Source organism: Callorhinus ursinus, unplaced genomic scaffold (genome assembly GCF_003265705.2).
Source record: "Callorhinus ursinus isolate GAN/ISIS: 27379988/994484 unplaced genomic scaffold, GSC_fseal_2.0 scaffold10, whole genome shotgun sequence".
NCBI classification, from domain to species: Eukaryota; Metazoa; Chordata; class Mammalia; order Carnivora; family Otariidae; genus Callorhinus; species Callorhinus ursinus.
This window is the reverse complement of record NW_027397072.1, coordinates 7,389,974-7,414,181: the sequence shown is the minus strand read 5'-3', so window position 1 is coordinate 7,414,181 and position 24,208 is coordinate 7,389,974. Positions and strand designations below refer to the sequence as shown.

At 43.9% G+C, this 24,208-nt stretch overlaps 1 protein-coding gene across 5 annotated transcripts in view; it reads left to right on the top strand.

The window, feature by feature from the left end:
• Positions 1–24,208, top strand: part of ADAM17 (ADAM metallopeptidase domain 17) — a 60,349-nt gene that overhangs the window by 32,576 nt on the left and 3,565 nt on the right. For 3 of the 5 annotated variants that reach the window (XM_025867716.2, XM_025867718.2, XM_025867719.2), the window contains 13 exons: positions 445–613; positions 2,139–2,272; positions 4,111–4,200; positions 6,135–6,248; positions 7,782–7,926; positions 8,035–8,123; positions 9,682–9,834; positions 14,563–14,762; positions 15,612–15,715; positions 20,171–20,305; positions 21,889–22,019; positions 22,816–22,894; positions 23,633–23,721. In XM_025867716.2, the coding sequence (XP_025723501.1) occupies positions 445–613; positions 2,139–2,272; positions 4,111–4,200; positions 6,135–6,248; positions 7,782–7,926; positions 8,035–8,123; positions 9,682–9,834; positions 14,563–14,762; positions 15,612–15,715; positions 20,171–20,305; positions 21,889–22,019; positions 22,816–22,894; positions 23,633–23,721 (1,632 nt within the window). Of the gene's footprint in view, positions 1–444; positions 614–2,118; positions 2,273–4,110; positions 4,201–6,129; positions 6,249–7,781; positions 7,927–8,034; positions 8,124–9,681; positions 9,835–14,562; positions 14,763–15,611; positions 15,716–20,170; positions 20,306–21,888; positions 22,020–22,815; positions 22,895–23,632; positions 23,722–24,208 lie in introns of those variants that run through there. The other 2 variants (XM_073896978.1, XM_073896979.1) reach the window with 2 other exon arrangements.

Sequence of the window (24,208 nt, the reverse complement as noted above, 5' to 3'; positions counted from 1 at the left end):
TTTGTACAAAATAACGCTTTTTTCATATACAGATAAAATCAAAGGGTGAATAACCCATGTGTTTATTTACCAGCATAGAAACTGAGAAAAATTGAAATGATTTATTTATAAGATTTTATTTATTTGAGACAGAGAGCGTGAGAGAGAGCGCTAGTGGGGTGGGTGGGGAGGAGCAGAGGGAGAGGGAGAAGCAGGTTCCCTGCTGAGCAGAGAGCCCAATGCGGGCTCAATCCCAGGACCCTGGGATCATGACCTGTGCCGAAGCAGATGCTTAACCGGCTGAGCCACCCAGGCGCCCCTGAAATGATTTATTTTTGATAAAATGACTCGTCCATTTACTTAACCTGGAAATGAATGTTATCTAAAAGCAAAGGATGTTGTAAGAATTGAGTTTTTAGGAATTCTTATATTTTGCATCTCAATTATGTATGTTTTCTGTTTTAGCCACTTTGGAGACTAATTAATGATACTAAAGACAAAAGAATGTTAGTTTATAAATCTGAAGATATCAAGAATGTTTCACGTCTACAGTCTCCAAAAGTGTGTGGTTATATAAAGGCGGATAATAAAGAATTGCTTCCAAATGGGCTGGTAGACAGAGAGCCACCTGATGGTAAGACTTAAAAATATATTTCAAATAAGAAACAAGCATTATGGCTGTCTTCAGTAGGGGTGGTTGTTAATTTGATTAGTAATTATAGAATTTGGCTTGAAAATAGAGTTTTGTTCAGAAATTTCTTTAATTATTTTGCCTATAATGTAAGAACTGAAAACACTAGAAAACAATGGTAACAATAAAGATTGGAAAAAGTCTACAGAAAAGGGAAATTGAGTAATCTGAGAGAAATTTTTTTGGTAAATTGATATTAAAGAAGGATTGATAATATATAGTGTTTAAGTGGGTGTGGAGAGGAGGGAAAAATTTTTTGTTTGGGATATTTAGAAATGACAAAATAGTACTGTTGAAAACAATCTTTGGAAAAGTTTATAAGAAATTAGTTGGTACCAGGGGAGGTCTGTACTGTTTAGAAAGAGGTTATCAGTCTTGGGAAAAATCACTTTATATACACACACACACACACACACACACACACACACACACACATACATATTTAAGATTTTTTAATTTTTAAGATTTTATGTGTTAGAGCACGAGTTGGGAGGGGGAGGGGGAGAGAGAGGGACAAGCAGACTTTCTGCAATGCGGAACCCCATCGCAGGACTCTGAGATCATGACCTGAGCCGAAGTCAGACGCTTAACTGACTGAGCTGCCCAGACGCTCCAAAGATTTTATTTTTAAAGTAATCTCCACACCCAGTGTCGGGCTTGAACTCACAGCCCTGAGATCAAGAGTCGCCTGCTCTACCGACTCTGCCAGCCTGGCACCCCAGGACAGATCACTCTAGGGTCATTTAAAAACCTAACCATCTTAGGGTGCCTGGGTGGCTCAGTTGGTTAAGCGACTGCCTTCAGCTCAGGTCATGATCCTGGAGTCCCGGGATCAAGTCCCGCATCGGGCTCCCTGCTCAGCAGGGAGTCTGCTTCTCCCTCTGACCCTCTTCCCTCTCGTGCTCTCTATCTCTCATTCTCTCTCTCAGATAAATAAAATCTTTAAGAAAATAAAAATAAAAAAATAAAAACCTAACCATCTTGGAGAAATACTCTACTATCCTTATTTTTTGAAAACTTAGAAAATATGAAATATGAATATATAAATAAATTCTCAGTTGGGTGTTTAATAAGAAAAATGACCTATTACCATAAACTCATTTTTAATGTCTGATTATCTTCATAGTTTTACCACTACTTAATTTGTAAACTTCTAGAAGAAAATGACAGTTTCATGGCCCAACAATAGATTAGATGATTGTTTTACTTAAGTACTTTTTTAAAGTTTCCTTATTTTAAAAATTAAGGAGGCCCTTTTCCTTGGTTTTGAATTCTAAGATTTTAAAACCTCATATTACTTTTTACTTTTCTGTCTTCCTCCAAATTGTTTTTTGGTTGAAGATATCTTTAAGGATACTAAGCTCAAATAATGTTTGTTTCAAAAATATACTAGATTTAAAGTGTTACTATAAAAAAACTCCTTGTTTTGATGAATTTTGATTTAATAGTGCATACAAATTCATATTAGAGCTTGTTCATCGGGTGAAGAGAAGAGCTGACCCTAATCCCATGAAGAACACATGTAAATTGTTGGTGGTAGCAGATCATCGCTTTTACAGATACATGGGCAGAGGGGAAGAGAGTACAACTACAAATTACTTAGTAAGTATCTGATACTGGATCAGGTTACTGGACACAAAAATCAAGGTAGGTAGGCAAATTCTATTTAAGAGAAGACTGCTGTGGTATGAAATGTAATGAAATGAGATGTTTCAGTTGCTCTCTTATTTCCTAAAATAATGGGGAGCTCTCTGAGGTTCTTACATTATTCCGTAGAGAGTCTAGTTTCAAATTTTTGAAAAGCCATTTTGCCCTTGAACTAATATATTCTGCACATTAGAATTCTTACACATATTAATGTTTAGGGAGAGTTTGTAATATAGGCCTCCCTCTTTATTCAAGTGATCTCTTTGAAAATAGCAGTGACATATGGATGGAATGGATGGATGCTCCAGAGTGGGAAAAAAAGTATTTGTCTGAACCTATGTGTGTTCTCTGTTTATATGTATATTTCAGAGAAGATGGTCAGTTTGGTTTTTGTTGCATAAAATAGCTAATTGTTGGAATATAACTTCGTGGAGTAGATGGGACTTTCATGGTCCTAATTAACTGTAGGGCGAAGATTCAAAGGAAAGATGACAGAAGTATTGACACTGGGTTTCTGAGCCTTTATATTATAATTTGAAAAGCCAAGGGAGTCCCATTTCATTGACATTTTTTGTTAGTATGATCTCATTCGTCATGATAACTTGGCACTGACACAGTGTTGTTGAGGGAATAAAAGAGAATGCAACTATTCATGAACCAAGAACGTAGGCCCCAAAAGACGCCTTTCTCATTGCCTTGCTTTTTCTGTTCTCTCTGTTTTATTCATACCCTCCCTCACCCTTCTTTCCCTCCCCTTCCAGTGTCAAGTGAAAGAATTTATTATGAGGCTAGTAGGAGTAGTGTGTGACGTCACTGCAATTCTTGTTCCTAAGAGAGATTCTTTCTTGAAAAAGTTCCTTTCTTAATATGGGTTTTGTATTAGGGGTCTTAATTTACTTTCTTGTTCATTATACCACAAATATGAATATAGTGAGAGGTCTAGTCTTAACAGTTGCATTTCTTAGTTTTATACTTACTATAAGCAAAGAACAGTTTTTAGATTTCTACTGTGCTTCACGGTTGCTACAACAAGCCTCATCTAGCCATTTTATGAACAATAGAATAGTCTGAGGAAAAGATGGGTAATGAGTATTATGTTCTCATGTAGTTGGAGTCACCCTCGTTCCTCCTGCCCCCCACCCAGTATTCTCTGTCTACCTTACCTGCCATCCAAAAGCAGAGGACAGAAGAAAGGGGGACGGGTGGAAGCTCACTCCTCTCTTTCTCTCTGCCCAGTCCTTGGTGCTGGACTTTGTCCAGTGAGGGCCAGGGGTAGGTTGAGCAGCATCTGTCACTGCCCCTCACCTCTTTCTGAGGAAGGGTTCTGAGGTTCTTGCTGAGAGATGGAGTGGAGATGGACTACTTCTTAGAAGGGCAAATTTTAGGTACACTGGTTGACTTTTAACTTTCATTTTTATAATTGATTGAAATGGCAGTTTTTTAGAAGCCCGTTACTTGATATTTTGGTTCATACGCAATTGATCACCTAAAATTTGACAGGCGGGGGTACTCACCACTATACTAACGAGGACCGGCTCTGATCACCTAAAATTTGAGATAAACTGTACCACTTCTTGATTCTAATAATAATACTCTAAGTTTGAGGCTAGGAATAATTGTTTTGTTAGTGTCATCAATGATAAAGAATAATATCTTAATGCCAGTTTTGTGATTGGTGGAAACTTGTACAGTGGTATTTTCTCTAAACTGACCCTTTTAATCCCTGCAAAATTTATATTATGTTGCAGAGTGGTAAACATACATGTCTTTCTCTCACTCTTTTATAAACACAGATAGAGCTTATTGACCGAGTGGATGACATCTATCGGAACACTTCATGGGACAATGCGGGTTTTAAAGGTTACGGAATACAGATAGAGCAGGTATTTACCAATGGATGTGGATGTGGCTTTTATTACTCTGCTGAGTGATGTGATGCAGATATTTGTCACTTGTAGTCAGAACCCAAAAACTGATCTTCTACTCTAATCTTATAAATTTTCAGATGCCAGTGATTTTTATCTGATAAATTGTGTAGTGTTTTTGAATTATTTACAGATTGTGAAGTCTTTTGTTCTTAGGCTTACTGTAGGCAGAAAGCCTTTTTAGGCTGCTGTGATCTCGTCTTCCTCTGAATTTGTTGTTTTTATCCCCTTCATTGTTTTACTTTTTTTGATTATGCTTTATGTCTTTAGTTAGAATGTTGGCACATATTGTTGAAACCTTAGAAAATTTACTTAGAAATACTGTGTACATTTGCAAGGCATTTGTGCATATAGAACCAGTAGATCTCTTTTCCCCAGAATTTTCTGGTTTCTTCTAATCTGTGGATAGAGCACATCCAGTAATGGTGTATTGATGTCATCTTAATTATATCTCATAGTAAACATTGTTCGAAATTGATAAGACTAATTAAAAAGACTTCTGAAGTTGGGTATTGCTTTGGACAGATACTTAATGTGTAAATTATTATCTCTTGTTTCTTCCAGGCTTTTTGTACTAAATTAACCATATTCTTATAGGTTCTGTAGTATAGAATTTAGAGATTAAGAAACAAAACTTCTGAAATCATGCATCATACTATATAAATGTTAAACTTTTATAGTACTTGTATGAAACTAAGAGAATTATTTTTCCCTTTTCCATTCTCTTTTACTGTTTTGCATTTTCTTTTAAGTTATTATTTGAATAGGTAATATATACACATGGTACAAAAGCCAGTGAAAAGTAAGTCTCTTCAACCTCTGCTATTGTCAAACCAGTCCCTCTCCCCAGAGACACCCATGTCACAAGTTTCATAAGTCCTGTCCCAGAGGGATTTTGTGCATGGCATGTGTATGTGTATGTGTGTATTTGACACACGGTGGTATGCTCTACTCTTTTGCACCTTGCTTTTTCATTTTGCAAATATGTTGGTGATTGTTCCATTGTGGTACATAGAAAGCTGCCTCACTTGTCTAAAATAGCTGCATCATGTTCAAGTTTTAGGGGACCAATAAATAAAACTCCGTTTTGCCTTAAGAAGTTGGAACCACTTGGAAAAATAGGTGCAGTGTAGGAGATTGAAATACCAGCTTTATAATAATGATAATGGATTAGAGGGTGTGATTTAGATGTACAATCACAGTGGGCTTCTGTCTGTTTCATCCCAGAATTGATCTTGACCACCTGCCACCAAAGCTGCAGAGCCCTCCCCTGTGAGTTTGCCACGTGGTGGCAGAGCAGACCAGATTACACCCCCTCCAGGCAGGCATAGGCAGAAGAGAGGCCAGAAAGGGCTGAGCTGAGCATGGCTTTGTTCTTTTCCCTAAACACCCTCACCGGTCGATAACGTTTCATCTCCTTCGGAGGAAAGCCTTTGTTCCCTTTTTATTAAAGCAGGATTAACATGAATTTTTACTGTATGTACAAGGAAAAGCCCCTGTTCTTTATAATCTTTTATTTCTACGGGGTGCAGTGACAGACATCTAATTGTTCTGTGTTTCTGAATTATTGACTATGGTTGGAGTAAATATTTTAGGCTCAGGGAATCCAGGTTCTCATTTTGTCAAACTGAATGTAGAGGAAATAAGAGTTTAGGAATACATTTATAAATTGATAAGTAAGTCATTGACACACATGTTTTCCATACCATAAGCTTCTCAGTTTGTTTTTAAATGAATATTAGAGCTGAAGAATTGTATGGAATTTTGGTTTTAAAACATTTTTTCTAGAATGGTAGATGATCTTATTTTGCATAGCTAAAACAGTGCAGTATTATTTCAGTCTTGTGACTTTTTTCTGAAGTGTTCTAAGTATATTGTCTCTTTAAGTATAGATCCGCATTCTCAAGTCTCCACAAGAGGTGAAACCTGGTGAAAGGCACTATAACATGGCAAAAAGTTACCCAAATGAAGAAAAGGATGCTTGGGATGTGAAGATGTTGCTAGAGGTAGGTGGTGGAGACCCAGACATGATGCTATTAGGGCCCTTTCTGGTTTCTAGTACGTGGGGCGTGTCTGCATCAGTGAAAGGGTGCACTGAGAAAGGTCATTGAAAACCAGGAGCAGCCCACCCCAGCTAATCCAGCACTGATCTCATCCCTGGAACAGGGCAGACAGCAAGATGGGCCAAAAAGTTGTGAAAATGAAAAATACTAGAAAGTGGTACTTCTTGATCTTAATATCTTTGAGAATCTAGTTGAAGTATTGGGACTTTAGAAAATGTATACTCAATATAAACATTTTTTGCACACCATTTTGTTCAGGTTTCTTTGAAACTTACCAGTAGATCTGCTAGGTTAGTAACTGTCAAACTGTATGAAAATGTATTAGTAGAAATAAGACTTGAAGATGTGGAAGTTTTCTACAGGATTTAAAAATCTTTGTGACTGTATTCTGGTAATCTGAAGATAGCCTAAACATTCTACACCATATGATTCTTGCCTCGACTGGGTATGATTGATCTTTTTTGCCACATATTTTAGTGTCTTGAGTTTGTGTATGTGATTGCTGTAAAATCACCTTCTGTGAAGTGATAGTGATCTTCTAATATGTTAGTAAGTGTTTTGGTTTCCTATGGCTGCTCTAACAAGTTCCTGAAAATTCACAGCTTATAACATTTATTTATCTAGTGGTTTCCATGGGTTAGTCCATGTACAGTGTGGCTCATCAGTCTCATGAGGCAAAAATTAAGTTTTCAAAGCTTGAATGAAGTTAAAGGATATTACCAGCTCTTTTTCCAGGTTGAGATTCATAGAGTGCTGCATGTGTTTAGTACTCCACTTGCCGTCTCTGCTGTGAGCCACTTCCCCACCAGAGCTTGAGGCAGCGCCATTCACTTCTCAAGAGGCTCGGCAAGGATTAGGATTGCCAGTAACAAAGCACTGCAGACTGGTGGCTTAAACAGCAGAAATTTATTTTTCACAGTTCTGGAGGTTGGAAAACCAACACAAAGTTAAAACAAAAACCCTAGGTGTTTTTGTTGGCTCAGTTGGAAGAGCATGCAACTCTTGATCTTAGGGTTGTGATATCGAGCCCCATGTTGGGAGTAGAGGTTACTAAAAATAAACTTAAAAAAAAATACATACAAAACCAAATAGAGTCCTTGAAATACTTTAGAGGGATCTGTTTGGTATTAGGTGCTGACATCCCCTGGAAGGAGTAGTCAAGCACTGAGACTTACAGAATTGGCATGTCACCAGGGCCGGGCTGCATGGCTTCAACCAGCCCTCTTGGTTTTGAACTGCTATAAGAAGCTCCCAGGTTCTTCCCTATCCTATCCCCCTCCCCGACTAGATGGTACTCCACTTCTTACCTATATAGGTGGGTGAAAATTGTACATAAGGAGCATAGTGCTGCACAGTTTTGTGGTTGCTGATGCAGAGCTGCAGTCAGCCATGTGGTATTGTTCTCCAGTGTCTGCTGAAACATCTTTTAGTCTGATGTAATTGTTAATCTAATTAAGAATACTTTTTTTCTTAAAGCAATTTAGCTTTGATATAGCTGAAGAAGCATCTAAAGTCTGCCTAGCACATCTTTTCACCTATCAAGATTTTGATATGGGAACTCTTGGGTTAGCTTATGTTGGTTCTCCCAGAGCAAACAGTCATGGAGGCATTTGCCCAAAGGGTAAGTTTTCCATTTGTTGTGTGGATATGTGAGAATGGCAGACTGATTAGATTGTATTGTAATCCTGTATTAAATAAGCAATCTGTCTCTGTTTCCTTTGTCCTCTAGCTTATTATAGTCCAATTGGAAAGAAGAATATCTATTTGAATAGTGGATTGACCAGCACAAAAAATTATGGTAAAACCATCCTTACAAAGGTATGTTCTCTTATTTTTTAAAAGGATAGATTTTGAGTTTATTGTAGTAGAACCTCAGTTGTATATATTTATGTAGGTATCTTTTTAAAAAGTAATACATACTTTTGTTTGTTTCTGCCTAAAAAATTACATGTGTTTTGGTGGGAAATGTGAAAATAAAAATATAAAGAAAACGATAAAAAGCTACCTGTGAGGTTTCTTTTGAGACCCATCAGGGTCATTGTTTTTCTTGAAGACACCCTCCTGGAGCCCTTCATCCTGTGGTTTCTCTGCAGGCTACTTGGCTCCCAGTCCTGCAATGTAGCTGTCATTTGAAGACCTCCCCAGACTCCCTCATTTCCTGGACCTCATGTTCTTTCCTTCCTTCCTTCCATTTATTTATTTGAGAGAGCAAGTGAGAGGGAGAGAGCACTTGAGAGGGGAGGGAGAGGGGAAGGTCAGAGGGAGACTCAGACTCCCCGCCAAGCAGGGAGCCCGATGCGGGTCTTGATAATGGGACTCCTGGATCATGACCTGAGCCGAAGGCCGATGCTTAACTGACTGAGCCACCGAGATGCCCCTGTTCTTTCTCTTTCTTGATTTATACCATCATTTTGGTGTAGCATATTTTCCAGGAGCTTCCTAAGAAAAGGGTACATGAGAGGCAAATTGAGATTTTTGCATATCTGAAATTGTCTTTAACCTTCTCTTAAACTTGATTGATAAATTTTCTCAGCATTTGCAGACATCGCTCCATTGTCTTCTAGTATTTTGTGTTACCCTTAGAATCTGAAGTCATTCTGATTTTTTATCCTTTGTACGTGACCTGTTTTTTTCCTCTAGAAGATTTTAGGATCTTGTTTTTGCCCAGGTATATCCATTAGGAATATGTTAGGCACATTCCAGCAAATCCATGCGACTGAAAATCCAACACAGTGACTTAAATAAGAGGTGTTGTATTTGCTTCAGTCAACAACAGGGTCATGGACAGCATCCTGTGGGTGCTGCAGCAGCTTAGTGATGCTCTCAGGGAGCCAGGCTCTTCCCAGTTTGCACTCAGCCCCTTTGAGCACAGGCCTTTGTCCTCATGCTTATCCTCTGCTCACAAGATGGTTCTCTTCGTGCTGCAGAAAGGAAGACAGAGCCTCATCTGTCCCTTATAAAAAAAAACTCTGGAGTCCCACCCACTGGCTTCTGTTTATATCTCACTGGACAGAATCGGTCATGTGACTGACCTACCATCAAAGAAATATGGGAAGGTGGCTATTTTAACAGAGGACATTGGCAACCTGAGCAGGATTAGGATTTTTTAAGGAAGGAAAAAGAGGAGAATGGATCTTGATAGGAAATACTAGTTTCTGATACACTGGTAGTTTGGCTATGACGTTATACTTGGGGTCGGTTTTTTATCCCACTGTATTGGGCCCTTCAATCCTGACACGCCCACCTCCACAGTCCTGCTGTTCTGCTGTTGGTCGCAGTAGTCAAGACCCCATTTAAGAAAAGCAGGGCCTAGTTGGCCATAGCAGCTGATGGTTGGATATTAAGTCATAATGTTTACTTTGCATGATCCTTTAAGGAAGCTGACCTGGTAACAACTCATGAACTGGGACACAATTTTGGAGCAGAACATGATCCGGATGGCCTAGCGGAATGTGCCCCAAATGAGGATCAGGGAGGAAAATATGTTATGTATCCCATCGCTGTGAGTGGAGATCATGAGAACAATAAGGTATGTATCTTTTGGAGCATTTTTAGGTTAGGAAGGAAAGAGGCTATGTTTAATTATAATGAGAGCTCAGAAAAGCCTTCCATTCCAGGGATGGAACTGCAAATTATGAAGTACCCTCAAACTTGGTTGCGTGTTTTAGAGTGAAATGAGGACCATCGAATCTGGTTGAAGCTGTCATTTGGACTGTTATCAGAGTTAATTGTGTTGATTGGGACTATATGAAAAATTAGTGATAGTAATGGCTTGTGTTGGAGTTCTGGATGGCAAGGTCTGGTGCAAGTTAAAAATTTCATGTCATTTCTTTTTCTCTTCTCTTTTTTTTTTTTTTTTAAGATTTTATTTATTTATTTGACAGAGCGAGAAAGCACAGGCAGGGGGAGCAGCAGGGGTAGAGGGAGAAGCAGGCTCCCTGCTCAGCAGGGAGCGCCTGATGCGGGACTCGATCTCAGGACCCCGGGATCATGACCTGAGCCAAACGCAGACGCTTAACCGACTGAGCCATCCAGGCGCCCCAAAAATTTCATGTCATTTCTTATACAAGTTGTTGTTCCTTTTAACTCTACTTAATTTGCATGTTTTCATAAAGCTTTGCAACAAAATACGTAATTTGCCAGACTGTAAACCTCTGGTGGGAAAGGCCCTCGCTTATCTTGTTCACAGTTCTGTCTCCAGTGCCTAGCAGGGTACCTGGCACGTAGCAATTTGAGTAAATAAACAAACAGTTTGCTGCCGGGGGTTTCTGGGAGTACACCAGTCCATGGGAGAAACTTTTAAGAGTGGCTACGGCTGGCTCTTAGACTCTGACTTGAAAGTGCTCACAGGCATCTGGTTTGTGCATTTCACTTGAAGTTAAGCAGCACAAAGCATCATGAGAAGAACATACTGGTGTTGTTGCCAAGTTAGAGAGGGCTGACTAACCGGGAAAGATGGTGAAGTATTTCTCCTGATTTCTTTTTTCAAGCCAGGCTTGGTACTTTAAAGCCTGGCAGGGAGCTAGAGGAAGGGATTACTTTTGTGTTTCCCTGGCCCTGACCCTGCTTTTGGAAGTTTCTTTTTTTTTTTTTTTTTTTTTTTTTAAGATTTTATTTATTTATTAGAGAGAGACTGAGAGAGAGCACGAGAGGGAGGAGGGTCAGAGGGAGAAGCAGACTCCCCACTGAGCAGGGAGCCTGATGTGGGACTCGATCCCGGGACTCCAGGATCATGACCTGAGCCGAAGGCAGTCGCTTAACCAGCTGAGCCACCCAGGCACCCTGGAAGTTTCTTTCTCGTGTTCTTTTTGTCATCTTTTTCCTTGGCTGTTAAGTATAAACAGTCTCTTCTTCTCTTGCTTTGCATCTTAAGTTTTGTAGTTCCTCTGCTTGACAGCTTGCGCTCGAGGCACTTTGCCCTCCTCATTTGCATATTCTTCCAACTTGTCATATACCCTGTTGAATTTTCCTCTGTTTTTCAGAGTTGTCTCTCTATTTCATTTTTTTAAAATAATTTATTTATTTTTAGAAAGACAATGTGTGTACGAGTGGGATGAGGGGCAGAGAGAGAGAATCTCAAGCAGACTTCCCGAGGAGCCCAACACGAGACTTGATCTCATGACCCTGAGATCACGACCTGAGCCAAAACCAAGAGTCAGATGCTTAGCCGACTGAGCCACCCAAGTGCCCCTGTCTCTTCATTTCTAATCATGTACATTCTAGCTGAGTGCTATTCAGTAGAAGGTTCTGGCATGACGGAAACATTCTGTGTTAAACAGCAACCCCTAGCCATATGTGGCCATTGAGCACTCCACATGTGACCGGAGAGACCAAGTAACTGAATTTTAAATGCTGTTTTATTTATTTTATTTTATTCTTCTTCTTAAATTCTGTTTTATTTAAATTCAGTAGTGATTGCCTGGGATTGGAGCTGGGTATGGGAATTAACTGAAAAAGGACATGAGGGACCTTATTGGGACAAGAACATGTCCACAAGTTGATTTATGGTGATGGCTGCACCACTTAGTAAAGTTATTGGAAATCACTTACTTGGATACTTGAAATGGGTGAATTTTGTGATATGTAAAATATGCCTTAAAACGATTTTTTTAAAGATTTTATTTATTTATTTGACAGAGAGAGACACAGCGAGAGAGGGAACACAAGCAGGGGGAGTGGGAGAGGGAGAAGCAGGCCTCCCGCCGAGCAGGGAGCCTGATGGGCTTGATCCCAGGACCCTGGGATCATGACCTGAGCTGAAGGCAGACTCTTAATGACTGAGCCACCCAGGCGCCCCATGCCTTAATAAAGCTATTGAAAAACAACAACCACCCAGTGTGGGAGCAGAGGGGAAGTGGTGAGGGTAGAGAGGAGTTAGGAAGCCATGAGGTGATCATTGTTGAAGCTGGTGAGGGGCAAGTGGGCGTTCACAATACCATTCTGTCCATTTTGCAGCTGTGTGAACATTTCTATAATAGTATGAAGTATGTGGTGAGGAAAAAGAAATTGTAATAGCCGCATTTGGCTCCTGGCTGTAGTATTACACAGTGCACTCTATAGTCATTTGCTTCTTTGTTAGGCGGATGGTGTGAGTACTTTGGGGGAGATTATCTTACTTTACAGACTTTTGCTCTACAAGTTCTCTGTAGTGAAATTTCCCTGTGAGCTCTTCCATGGCCTTGTAATGACTTCTAAGGAGAATAGTGCCTGGCCGGAGCCTCTTTTTTTTTTTTTTTTTTTTTTTTTAAATTCAGGAGGTGGGGGCACCTGGGTGACTCAGTCAGTTAAGCATCTGCTTTTGGCTCAGGTCATGATCCCCCAGAGTCCTGGGATTGAGCCCCACATCGGGCACCCTGCTCAGCAGAGATTCTGCTTCTCCCTTTGCCCCTCCCCCTGCTCATGCTCACTCACTCTCACTCTCTCAAATAAATAAAACCTTAAAAAAAATAAAATAAATTCAGGAAGTGCCAGTCATCCACATTGGGCGTAGAGCTTACTTTTTAAAAAAAGAAAAAAATACAACTCTTGGGGCACCTGGCTGGTTCAGTCAGTAGAGCACGTGACTCTTGATCTCCGGGTTGTGAGTCCAAGCCCCATGTTGGATGTGGAGCTTACTTAAATGTGAGGGACAAGAAAAGGAAGTGCCAGTTTATCAAAAAAGAACAATTTATCCGTTTATTTATTTTGTTCTAAACACATCATATTTAGTGTATTTTCTCTTGGTTTGGTTTACCCAAGTAGTGATCCTCCTGTAAAAAGATACTGGGTGTCTTCTAATCTACATTTTAAATGAATTCCTTAATAAAAATGTTTGTAACTAGATAAAAAGCACTCCAGTTTCCTTGACCTTGAAAGGCAGGGCCTGGTACCTCTCACAGACAAGCTGCTGAGAAGTGATGTGCCTTGGGCCTCACTGCAGTCAGATGGCGTGGGGGGGGTAAGCTCATAGGAGGGCTTGTTGGCACAAGAGGAGAGAGTGTGAGAAGGTGCAAAGAGAAGACCAGAGGTCTTCGGGGAGCGTGAACACCCCATTCCAAGGCCCCCCACTCGGGGTGTGGCTCTGATAAGATAGTGAGGAGACTGCGTACTGCTTCAGTGTGAATTCTAATTTCTTAGCATTTGATCTCCCATGAGTGAACTGACAAAATTGAGTTCATGAATCTGCAGTGCTTGTGAGTAAACCCAGCAAATTCTAACTGCCCGAGGCCTGGACTGAGATAACCAGACCTTAAGTATCTTTACCGTAGAATAAATGGGAAGATCCTTTAAAAAAAAAAAAAGCCTGGTTAATATTTCTCTTTAGGGTGATAAGGTCTTGGATATCATTGTAAAAGTAATCCTTTCAGTATCTGACTCAACGATCACAGTTACATTTGGAGGGTCCTGTGTTCTTTGTTCCCCAGGGGCTTCATGGCTCTCATCTGGGGCAAAAGTGAAGCCATTTTAGCAACTGTGCAGCAAGCACTTGCGAAGACCCTGCCTCAAGAAATCACTGCACAAGTTTCCCTCAAGTCTTTTACTCCCTTTCTTGCTAATTTCAGATGGTTTGGGAAATGGACTCCATTTCGGAGCTCCCGGTAAAAATCCCCAAATTTATAAGGAGGCCATTTCCCTGGTTCTGTATTGCAAGTGGAGAAGCAAGGGTAGAGGCTTCCTTTGGGACATGGGTCACCTGTAGAAATCTCAAACTTAAAATCATGGAGACCCATGTGAATGTTTAGGTAACAATTTGGATTTTTATCTTTTAATAGACTGTATATAATATCCTACCTCTTACTATGCTCATCTCTTTAAAAACTTGGAACATGGGTCATTCGTACACATAGCCAGGGCAAAGAGAAGGAAGTAAATCAGAGGTGGACTCATCATTTGCAGGAAGATGGTGGTGTGTGCCTTATTCTCGTTGGCACTGCAGCGGTGCCAGGTGCCATCGGAGAGTTGGGGTGAGGGGGCCAGAGCGTGGGTCCTCTCGATGGGACTGCCTGGGATGCGTGGTCTCCGTGTTTGTGCAGCTTGCCTGGGAAGAATTTTAGGCTTTTAACCAAATTCACACCAGCTTTTGAGCACCCCACTGGGGGACAACTTGATTCCCTATAGCTGGCCTTTTGAGGTGACAGTGATAGAATTTGACAGACCTTCAAGGTGGCTCTGATTCTGGCTGTTACAGTAAGAGTTTGTCTCTAGAGAAGAAACACAAACACTACATGGGAATGATGTCTTGTCAATTTGGTTCCTTTGTGGCCTTTTTTCTTGTAAGATGTTTTCAAACTGCAGTAAGCAGTCCATCTATAAGACCATTGAAAGTAAGGCCCAGGAGTGTTTTCAAGAGCGAAGCAACAAAGTGTGTGGGAACTCCAGGGTGGACGAAGGAGAGGAGTGTGACCCGGGCATCATGTACCTGCACAATGACACGTGCTGTGGCAGTGACTGCATGCTGAGGGCGGGCGTGCAGTGCAGGTGAGCTCGGGGCCTGAGGATCAGGGGAAGGGGGGGGGGTGCGCTCGCGCGGCCATGTTTGTCTCTCCTTGTCCTTTTACAGCAAGGAAACTGCTTTCTGGGAAGCGGTGTGACTTTATGTCACAAAATCTTTGATCTTGTAGACTTTTTGATTCAGGATCCCACAGCTCAGAGAGTCTTTTCTAAGGAAACACAAGAGGTGATTAAATGAGGATGTTCACGGCTGCCGCCTTTTACAGTAACAAGATATTAAACCCAATGAGAATGCCAGTCCTGAGATCTAAATTATTGTGTTTCTATGCAATAAAACAGTGTTGGAGAATCCTGTTTAATGGCCTATGCTAAATGCAGAGGAAGCAGGTTACAAATTAGAAGGTGCCTGTGCTTCCATGTTGCTGACTGGTGCCTGGCTTAGCGTGGAAGGGGAGAACTTGAGTTTACGGTGAGCAGCAGATGTGAACAGTGTACAGTGTACACTGTCGTTATAAATACTGAAGGCAACTAGGACTCTGGCTGCCTAGCTTTCTCACTGTTAATGGCCTTGCAGGCCCGTGTCTTCCTTTTTTTTTTTTTTTTTTTTAATTACTGTGTTAAGTTAATGAAAACCAAGGACACCAGGATGTTCTGAGGATGCGTCCTCTCGCGCCTCTCTGCGCTTCCTGTCTGCACCGCTGCTGCCTGATGAGTGTGTGCAGGCGGGCCGGCGCCTGGGAGGGCTAAGCGTGCAGCGCTGGGCAGCCCAGCCAGGAGGCCTTCCCTGCCGTCTTCAGGGCCCTCTGACATGTCCGTAGTGTTTGCTGTGGGGCTGACATTTGACTGGCTCTATTCCTGTCTGCACTACCTCTGCAGTGACAGGAACAGTCCTTGCTGTAAGAACTGTCAGTTCGAGACTGCCCAGAAGAAGTGCCAAGAGGCTATCAACGCCACTTGCAAAGGCGTGTCTTACTGCACAGGTGAGTCCTCCTGCTGGTTCTGTTGGGGTACTTGGCTCAGGTGAACATGTGTGGGTTTGAAACAACACTGTATTTCGTTTGGATGAAAACAGCCTTCAGAATCCTACCCCGTAGTTGGAGATGCGCTCGCCATCGGTCGGCGCCAGACCCGCCCTGCTTTCTTACTTGCCTTTCATCCACCTCGTTCCCGCACCTCCTTCCTCTTAACAGGCGGTGCTGGAATGCGTTTAATATTTGCCTGGGTATGTGTATTTCCGTGGAATGGGATAGAGTGTTATTTTATGTATGTGTGTTTTTAACATGCCAGGATAATACTCGACTTCAGATCTTTTAAACTCAATGCCGGTTTTTATGAATTCTCTCTCGACCATCTCAAAGACCATCTGCCTTTGTTTGTATCCGTGTCTGTACATGGTTCTTGTTTGGGGCACCTGCTGAGTTTACTTGTGTCATTTAGCGTACCGTACCCATCTGTTCACTAAGTGATGGCTTGGATTGCCTTCATCTTCTGGGTACCACAGATAGGACTACGGCAGACAATCTCCCATGCTCCTTCCAGGTGTTGTAAGCGTTTGCTGGGTGCACGTGAAGGAGTGGAGTCGCTTGGTCATAGAAAGCAGCCCTGCGTTGATCTCTCTAGAACAGCAGTCCTGGTGCACCAGTAGTGTGTGCGGATTCCCGCCTCCCAGTGTCCTTGTCAACCCTCACTGTTATCCAGATGGTCTTATTTTTTTGCCAGTCGGATGAATGTAAAGTGATCTCTCATCCGTATTTGCATGTTTCTTAAACATCTTATATCTGTTAGCCATTCGGATTTTTCCTTTGTAAATAGCCAATTCAAATATGTGGTCCTTTTTTTTTTTTTTTTTTTTTTTTTTTTTAAATTTAAATTTGAAGTATTCTCCATGTCCGACATAGGGCTTGAATTCAGAACCCTGAGGTCAAGAGTTGCATGTTCTGGGGTGCGTAGGTGGTCCAGCTCTTGGTTTTGGCTCAGGTCACGATCTCAGGGTTATGGTATCAGGCCTTGCATTGGATGCGCTCAGCAGGAAGTCTAGATTCTCTCCCTCCCCTCGGCCCCTTTCCCTGATCACGTACGCTCTCGTGTGTTCTTGCGCTCTCTCTCTTTCTCTCTCAAGTAAACCTAAAAAAAAAAAAAGTCACATGCTCAAATGACTGAGCCAGCAGGGTGCCCCTGTTGGGTTCGCTTTTAAAAAATTTGGGTTTCCTGTCGTTTTGCTATTGTTGGAAGAGTCATTGTATGATGATTCAATTGGTTTAAAAGTTGCATATACCTTCCTCCTATCTGTTGTCCACCTTGGAACAGAAGCTTTAGTTTTTCTTTTTAAAGATTTTATTTTTATGTATTAGAGAGGACAAGCAGAGGGAGCAGCAGGCAGAGGGAGAAGCAGACTCCCTGCTGAGCAGGGAGCCCGATGCAGGGCTCAATCCCGGGATCCTGAGATCATGACCTGAGCCGAAGGCAGACGCTTAATGAGACTGAGCCACTCAGGCGCCCTGTTCACCCATTTAAAGTGTACAGTTAGTGTTTGCATTTGTGCAACCACTGGCAGTCAGTGTTAGAACGTTTTCATCACCTCAAAAAGAAACCTGTGTCCTGTAGCCCTTGCTGAATCTCCTCATCACTGCCCCCACCACCCCCAGCCCTGGATAACCAGTAATCTACTTTTTGTCTCTGTGTATTTGCCTGTTCTGGACATTCCATATAAACAGAATCCTACAATATGTGGCCCTTTATAGCTGTCTCCTTTCATTCAGAATCACGTTTTCAAGATTCATCCATGTCATAGCACGAAGTAGGACTTCATTTGTTCTTATTGCTGAGTGATCGCCCGTTGTCTTTGGATGTGCCACATTTTGTTTCATTCATTCATCAGTTGATGGACTTTTGGATTATTCGCACTTTCCAATGATGAGTAACACTGTTACAAATATTTGTGTGCAAGTTTTTGTGTGGTTGTATGTCTGTCTTTGCCCTGTCTAGACCCAGGAGCGGAATCGCTGGGTCCTGTGGTAACTGTTCCATCATTTGAGGAGCTGCGAGGCTGTTTTCCCCAGCGGCTGCGCCATTTTACATTCCCCCCAGCAGTGTCTTAGGCTTCCTGTTTGTCCACGTCCTCAGCAACACTAGTTGTCTTTTGAATTATAGCCTTCCTAGCGAAGCTTTGTCTCAGTTTGTTTTTTCCTTTGCCTTTTCGATGTGCATTTTATAAGATGCCGCCATGACTCTTGCATTCTGAGGTCTATTGGCATGACCATAGTTTGCCACTTGTCAGGAGCTGGAACGTCCCAGTCAAGCTTCACACGAACATTTTCTAGCTGTGCTCAATGTTTCAGTCTTTATTTTAGTAATAAAGCAGATTCAGAAAAATGTTCTTTTTAAATAAGCCTAAGCAAAGCACTTTGAAAAACTTTATTCGTTCTTATCAAATAGCCTTTTGTTCCCTTGATATTTATGGGAAGGAGCAGCTAGCAGAACATAAACTCATTATAAGGACTCAGCATTCACAACCAGCAGCGTCAGCATCACCCGGGACCTTGTTAGACGTGGACGTTCTTGCCCCTCCCCCCCCCCCCCAGGCCCCGCGCCCCGGGCAGCTCTGAGAACAGGCGCAATGGTCTGCCCGCTGGGTCTGATGCACCCTGAGCCTCGCGAGCCCAGGGACCTCGGTGGCACTGTGATGATTTTCCTCTGTGTCTGATACTGTGATTTGAGTCTTCTGAGCACAGATGTTCTGCAGATACTCACGGGGCATTTTGCATGTATGTGTTCGGGGCAGCAGAACACACCGAAAATACCGTGGCAGCTCGGTGTCCCCCTTCACGGGAGTGCTGCCCTTTTCCCACAGCCTGCTTTCAGCGGCAGCAAGCTTGTTACATGCCTGTCCCGTCGGCACTGAGTGTCCGGCGCCGTAAAGGGTTTCGTCAGGCCAGAGGCACATGTGACATGCCTGCGTTAGCGTATGGTGTATACTGGGTACTTCATGGAAGGCTGCTTTTGTTTGAGCCAGGGCAGGTTCCCTTAAGTTTCCTGTCACCGCTCCACTGACTCTGAAGTCCGAGTTCTTTCAGACCCCATGGATTGGTCCCGTTCGTCAGGCGACGGGCCAGGCCTCCAGCTCTGGTCACTGTCCTCTGTTCGCGTGTACTCGTTCTCTTCTTGTGGCTCATGTTTGACTGCGTGTGTTGCTCATTTTCCAGAATGAGTCCCTCATTCCAGCTTCTCATTTGAATTTAACATCCTTCTGTGGCTTTTCTTTTGTCTGGAAGAATCATTGGTTCGTTTAAGAAATGTCTGGTGTACTTATGGTGTGTGGTAGAGATTCGACGTTAAGTTGATTCATTAACAGATTTGCTCTTTGCTCTCGTGGAGCTCACCAGTCCGAGAGGGGAACCGAAAACCCATCATCACCTAGATGTAAATTGAGGGGCGCCTGGGTGGCTTGGTCAGCTGAGTGCCCAACTTGATCTCAGCTCAGGTCTTTTTTTTTTTTTTTTTTAAAGATTTTATTTATTTGACACAGAGAGAGCACACAAGCAGGGGGAGTGGGAGAGGGAGAAGCAGGCTCCTTGCAGAGCAAGGAGCCCAATGTGAGGCTCGATCCCAGGACTCTGGGATGATGACCTGAGCCGAAGGCAGACACTTAACCGACTGAGCCACCCAGGTGCCCTCAGGTCTCGATTTCAGGGACATGAGTTTGAACCCTGTTCTGGGTTCCCTGCTGGGCATGGAGCCTACTTTAAAAAAAAAAAAAAAAGATGTAAATTGCAAGATGTGTGCTTGAAGGAGAGAAGTAGCAGTAATGAAGGAGCACAGTGGGGTGAAAGTAGGGCCCCTTGAGGTCTGAAGGAGGTCTTTGAGCCAGATCTAAGGGTGAGAAAAAGCCAGCCAGTGCCCCCCAGGGTGGAAACGAGAACATTCCGGGTAGACCGAACAGCACATGTTACGGTTCCGAGGGAGAGACCTTGGAGAGGTGAAGACATGGGAGGCCGGCTGAGGTGAGGGCTTGGGAGCGGCCGCTGGTGAGGCTGGAGGGGCCCCGCCAGCCATGAGCCTTCCTGCAGAGCTTGCTTTTCAGTCTGAGTGACCGCTGGAATGTCTGTTTCGTAGCGCGTCTATATTACGTATCTATGTGTCCTATTATATGTAGGTATGTGTCACAATAAAAAGGTAAAAATAAAACGGTACATAGTGGCTGAGGGGCGGTTTGGGAGCACAGGGACCTGCACCGCGCAGGGCTGGGTATCCAGCCAGGCACTCGATGCTTATTGGCTGATGGATGTGCGCCACTGGCCTTCTGCCCCCCCCCCCCATGCCACTTTGTGCCCTTTGTGAAACGCGGTGCTAACTTTTGTGAGCATCAGAGGCCTGCTCCTGTAGGACTGGTGGCCGTGGGACTCACGGTGACCTGTGTGCTTGCTGCATGCTTCCAGGTAACAGCAGTGAGTGCCCCCCTCCTGGCAATGCTGCAGATGACACGGTGTGCTTGGATCTCGGCAAGTGTAAAGATGGGAAGTGTGTTCCCTTCTGTGAGCGGGAGCAGCGGCTGGAGTCCTGTGCGTGTAACGGTGAGCACACGTCGTGCTGCGTCCTTGCAGCAGGAGGGGAGATGGTCTGTGTCTGCCAGGCCCCGTCCCTCTCCGGGGGCCCAGCAGTACTCACTGCTGGCCAGGGCGGTGGGGAGAACCCAGCCAGGGTCGGGAGGAGGGCAGGGCGGTCTGTGAGAGCTCTCTGGATTCAGATCCTGGCTCCTCCGTCTTGTCTGTGAAAACTGGCCTATCGGTCTTCCTTCTTGCTCCATTTTCAGACCATGTGGCCGGCTTCGGGGTGGGAGAGGAGGGAATATGGTTGCGGTTGTGTGGGTGGATGGAGGTCTGTCCTCGCTGCGCCCCGCCCGCCATGTCTTACACACCGGGAAGGCAGGGGCGCCGTCTGCAGCTCACCGGCTGTGAGCTCGCACGCTCCTTCAGGACCTCAGCCAGAGAGCCGGTTCCAGGGTCTGACCCTGCCTGTCGGGGTGTTTGCTGTTGTCACCAGGGCTGAGCCCGCTGCCCTCCGCTCCCTGCCAGATGTCTGAGGGAGGGCCCTCGCCTAGTGGTGGTTGGTGACATCATGCTGGCTTCTCAGACTTGTCCTCAGCTTTCCACCTTCTAGTTTTGGAACTCCTGGGTCTGGGACGGGGCCTCAGGGACTGACCGGGCTCCAAGCTTCCCGCCCTGCCTCACCTCAGGAGAGTTCTGTTGCTTTCACAACACCCCTGAAGTGAGAGCCGCTAGGTTGGGGACTCCCCATGTGCACAGTGGAGGAGGCGGCTCTTCCCCGGGGGGACAGGCACGTAAATACGGAAGATGACATACAGTAGATGCCAAATAAGTAATTTCCCAAGTGAATGGCAGGAGGCTGGTGATGCCCTGGAAGGACACATAGTAAATGCCTAGGAAATGCTTGATCAATCAATGAATGATGAAAAGGTTTTTCTCTTCCCATTAAAGTGGATTTGCTGGTGTTTGTGTTCTAGTTGATTTCAGTTTCTCCCAAGTGTAGCTATGGACCTCCTCTGGGTCACGTACTGTCCGGAGTTCCGTTGCCAGTTGACTTTTTGGGCGTTTCTGCTGTTGGTGTGCGTGGCATGTGGCTTATGTGGTGCCCAGTTGGTTCTGTGAGCCCACGTGCCGTGGGCGGTAGGTCTAGATGGAGGGCGTCTTGCTTCAGCCGCCATGCGCACGTCCTGCGGCGGCCCCATCCCGTCTGCACCGGGCTGTCCTGTCGTGCTGCGGCTCTGCTGGTTCTCCCTGGAGCCTTGGTTCTCCTCGGGTGTGTTTGGAACGGAGACACCCAGGGCTGAAAGCAGCGGTGTCATAAGAATGTTGGGATGAAGGGAAACAAAGGACCTGAAGTAGAATAATTTGGCTTTTAATCTGTTAAAGGAAACTCTTTGGTGTAAATTGTTTTTACCTTGTGGCCTCTCTGGGGACCAAGGAGCCTGAACTCAGAAGTTAGTCTTTGGGGGTGAATGAGGGATAGTTTGCTGTTGAAATGAAAAATAAATGCATTTCCTTTCCCGTCGGGAGCAGGGTGGGGAGGAGAGGCGGGAAGGAGGAGCGTTGTGTCTGCACCCCAGCTGTCCATATGCTCCCTGGTTCTGTTCCAGAAACCGACAACTCGTGCAAGGTGTGCTGCAGGGACCCCTCGGGCCGGTGTGTGCCCTACGTTGACGCTGAACAGAAGAACTTATTCTTGAGGAAAGGGAAGCCCTGTACGGTGGGCTTCTGTGACATGAATGTGAGTATTTACGTACGCACAGCTTTTTCTGTAACAGCCAGACGGGCAGTTTTGATACTGTAAAGACTTGATTTTGCCAGTGGAAGGAGTGCCGCCCGCCTTCGTAACCCACCGCCTGCTGTCGTCGGCACGGCTATCTGGGGGAGGCTGTGGGGCTGACCCCGAGGGAAACCGGAGTGCTCGCTCTTCGCGGCAGGGGACCCTGAGTCCAGTGACTGGGTGGGACCTGCGGTGGCCTTTATGGTAAAGTTGGTTCCTTTTAGGCAGTGAGAGTTAATTATGTGGTTTTCTAAACCAATGATAAAATTGACTAAGATTATGAAAGTGCAAGTTTTGATTTTGAAACCAGTGCTGATACAGGAAGGACTAAGAGGTGGCTCGACGCACCTGCGTCAGACCCTCTTATTCTCTAGAGAAACACATTTTATTCCTGCAGAGTCACAGAAGTGGATTTAAAGGGGTTAGGCCCGTTTCCCCAGGCAGTCTGGTTAGGTTCCTCCTGTTCTGTGTGTGCGTGCGTGTGTGGTCAGTAGAGCCCTTGCTAGAGTGCCCTGTCTTAAACAAAATTGGTTTTCTCAAGTTTCGTTTCCTGGGAATTCTAAATTCACTTATAAAAATGGACTAATTGTGGAAGTGTCAATGACAAGTATATCCTACTTAAGTCTTGTGTCAAAAAATGGGTCCCCTGCAGGTTTGATTTTACGAAGCCTTCCATGTTGGTTATTTGTACACAGCCGTGCTGCTTCTACAGCATGCAGTACTTTTCAGGGCAATACTGGGTGTTTCCTGTTCACAGGGCAAGTGTGAGAAGCGAGTACAGGATGTCATCGAGCGATTTTGGGACTTCATTGACCAGCTGAGCATCAATACTTTTGGTAGGTGATATCCCTGGGTGTCTGTTTGCTTAGAGCTGAGCCGATTTCGGTGATGACAGGAGAAAAGTATGTTTTCAGATTAATATGCTCTAATCCTGCAACAGCAGACGGAAATATTCACAGCTTTTGTTGAAACAACTTTGTCAGCTAAGGTAAAATGGCCTCCTAGCCATCCCCCTGTGTAGTGCAGACGCACAGATTGTCAGACAGAGAAAAGTCCGTACTTTGTCAGAATACTGACTTCTTAAAAAAATGAACACCTGACACCATAAGCATGGTTCAGTTCTGTAGGTTTTAAATCTGAATCCTATTTGATGTGGGCCTCGAAACAAACAAAAAGTGGGCTTCAGATTTTGCAGAAGCAGCGATGTATTCTGTCTTGCAGGGTTCATAATTTATAGTCACAAAAATAATACCCAGTTAGCAGCAGCTTTGTCCTTGTCATGCATCATTGCGAGCAGCAGCCTTCTATATGCTTATCGTCGCTGATGCCATCACTCCGGGGGTCGTGTTATGTCTCTTCTCCACATGGACCCCGGGGCTGTTTGGGGAAGAGCGCCTGTGGTGGGGGGCGGCGGTCCGGGCTGGCAAAGGTGACACGCTGCTTTCGGCCGCCTCGCTAGCTCCACCTGGCCGGCAGTCCGTGGCATGCGACACGACGATAATATGCTAAGAGCTTTCAGTTTTGAGCATCTGAAGTACTTGATGAAAACATTCACTGTTTGGAATTGTTCACAGGAAAGTTCTTAGCGGACAACATCGTAGGTTCCGTCCTGGTTTTCTCCCTGATATTTTGGATCCCCTTCAGCATTCTTGTCCATTGCGTGGTAAGTCGCCAACTTGCAGGTAATGAGACATTTTATCAGAATTTTGAGCAATTCCAACCTTACAACTTTCAGAAAAGATAAAATTTGTTCTTAGCAAGATCTGACCTGATGTTTCCAGTGGCATTTTTTTGGTGTTATTCCCTGGGAAAAGTTTAGCTAATTGTTTTTTAAAAGAATTATGCTTTTTGTATGGGGATATTTGTTCTCATATATAATTTTGAGGAATGTTATACTTCCGAGCCCAGGAGATTGTTTCACGGGATTTGCCTAGGGCCTCTGAGTGAAGCTTTGAAATGAGCGTTTCAGGCTTTGTTATAATAGAACAAATAACAAACCTCAGCATTCCAAAGATGGCGCCCCTCTACCGTATAGATTCCTGACCTTATTGTATGGGGTATTAAATCTAAGAGGGAGCAATCTTTATTATTCTCCTTCAAAATGAGTAACAGCTAACAAGGTGAATTGGGCTCTAATAACTCCACGTGAT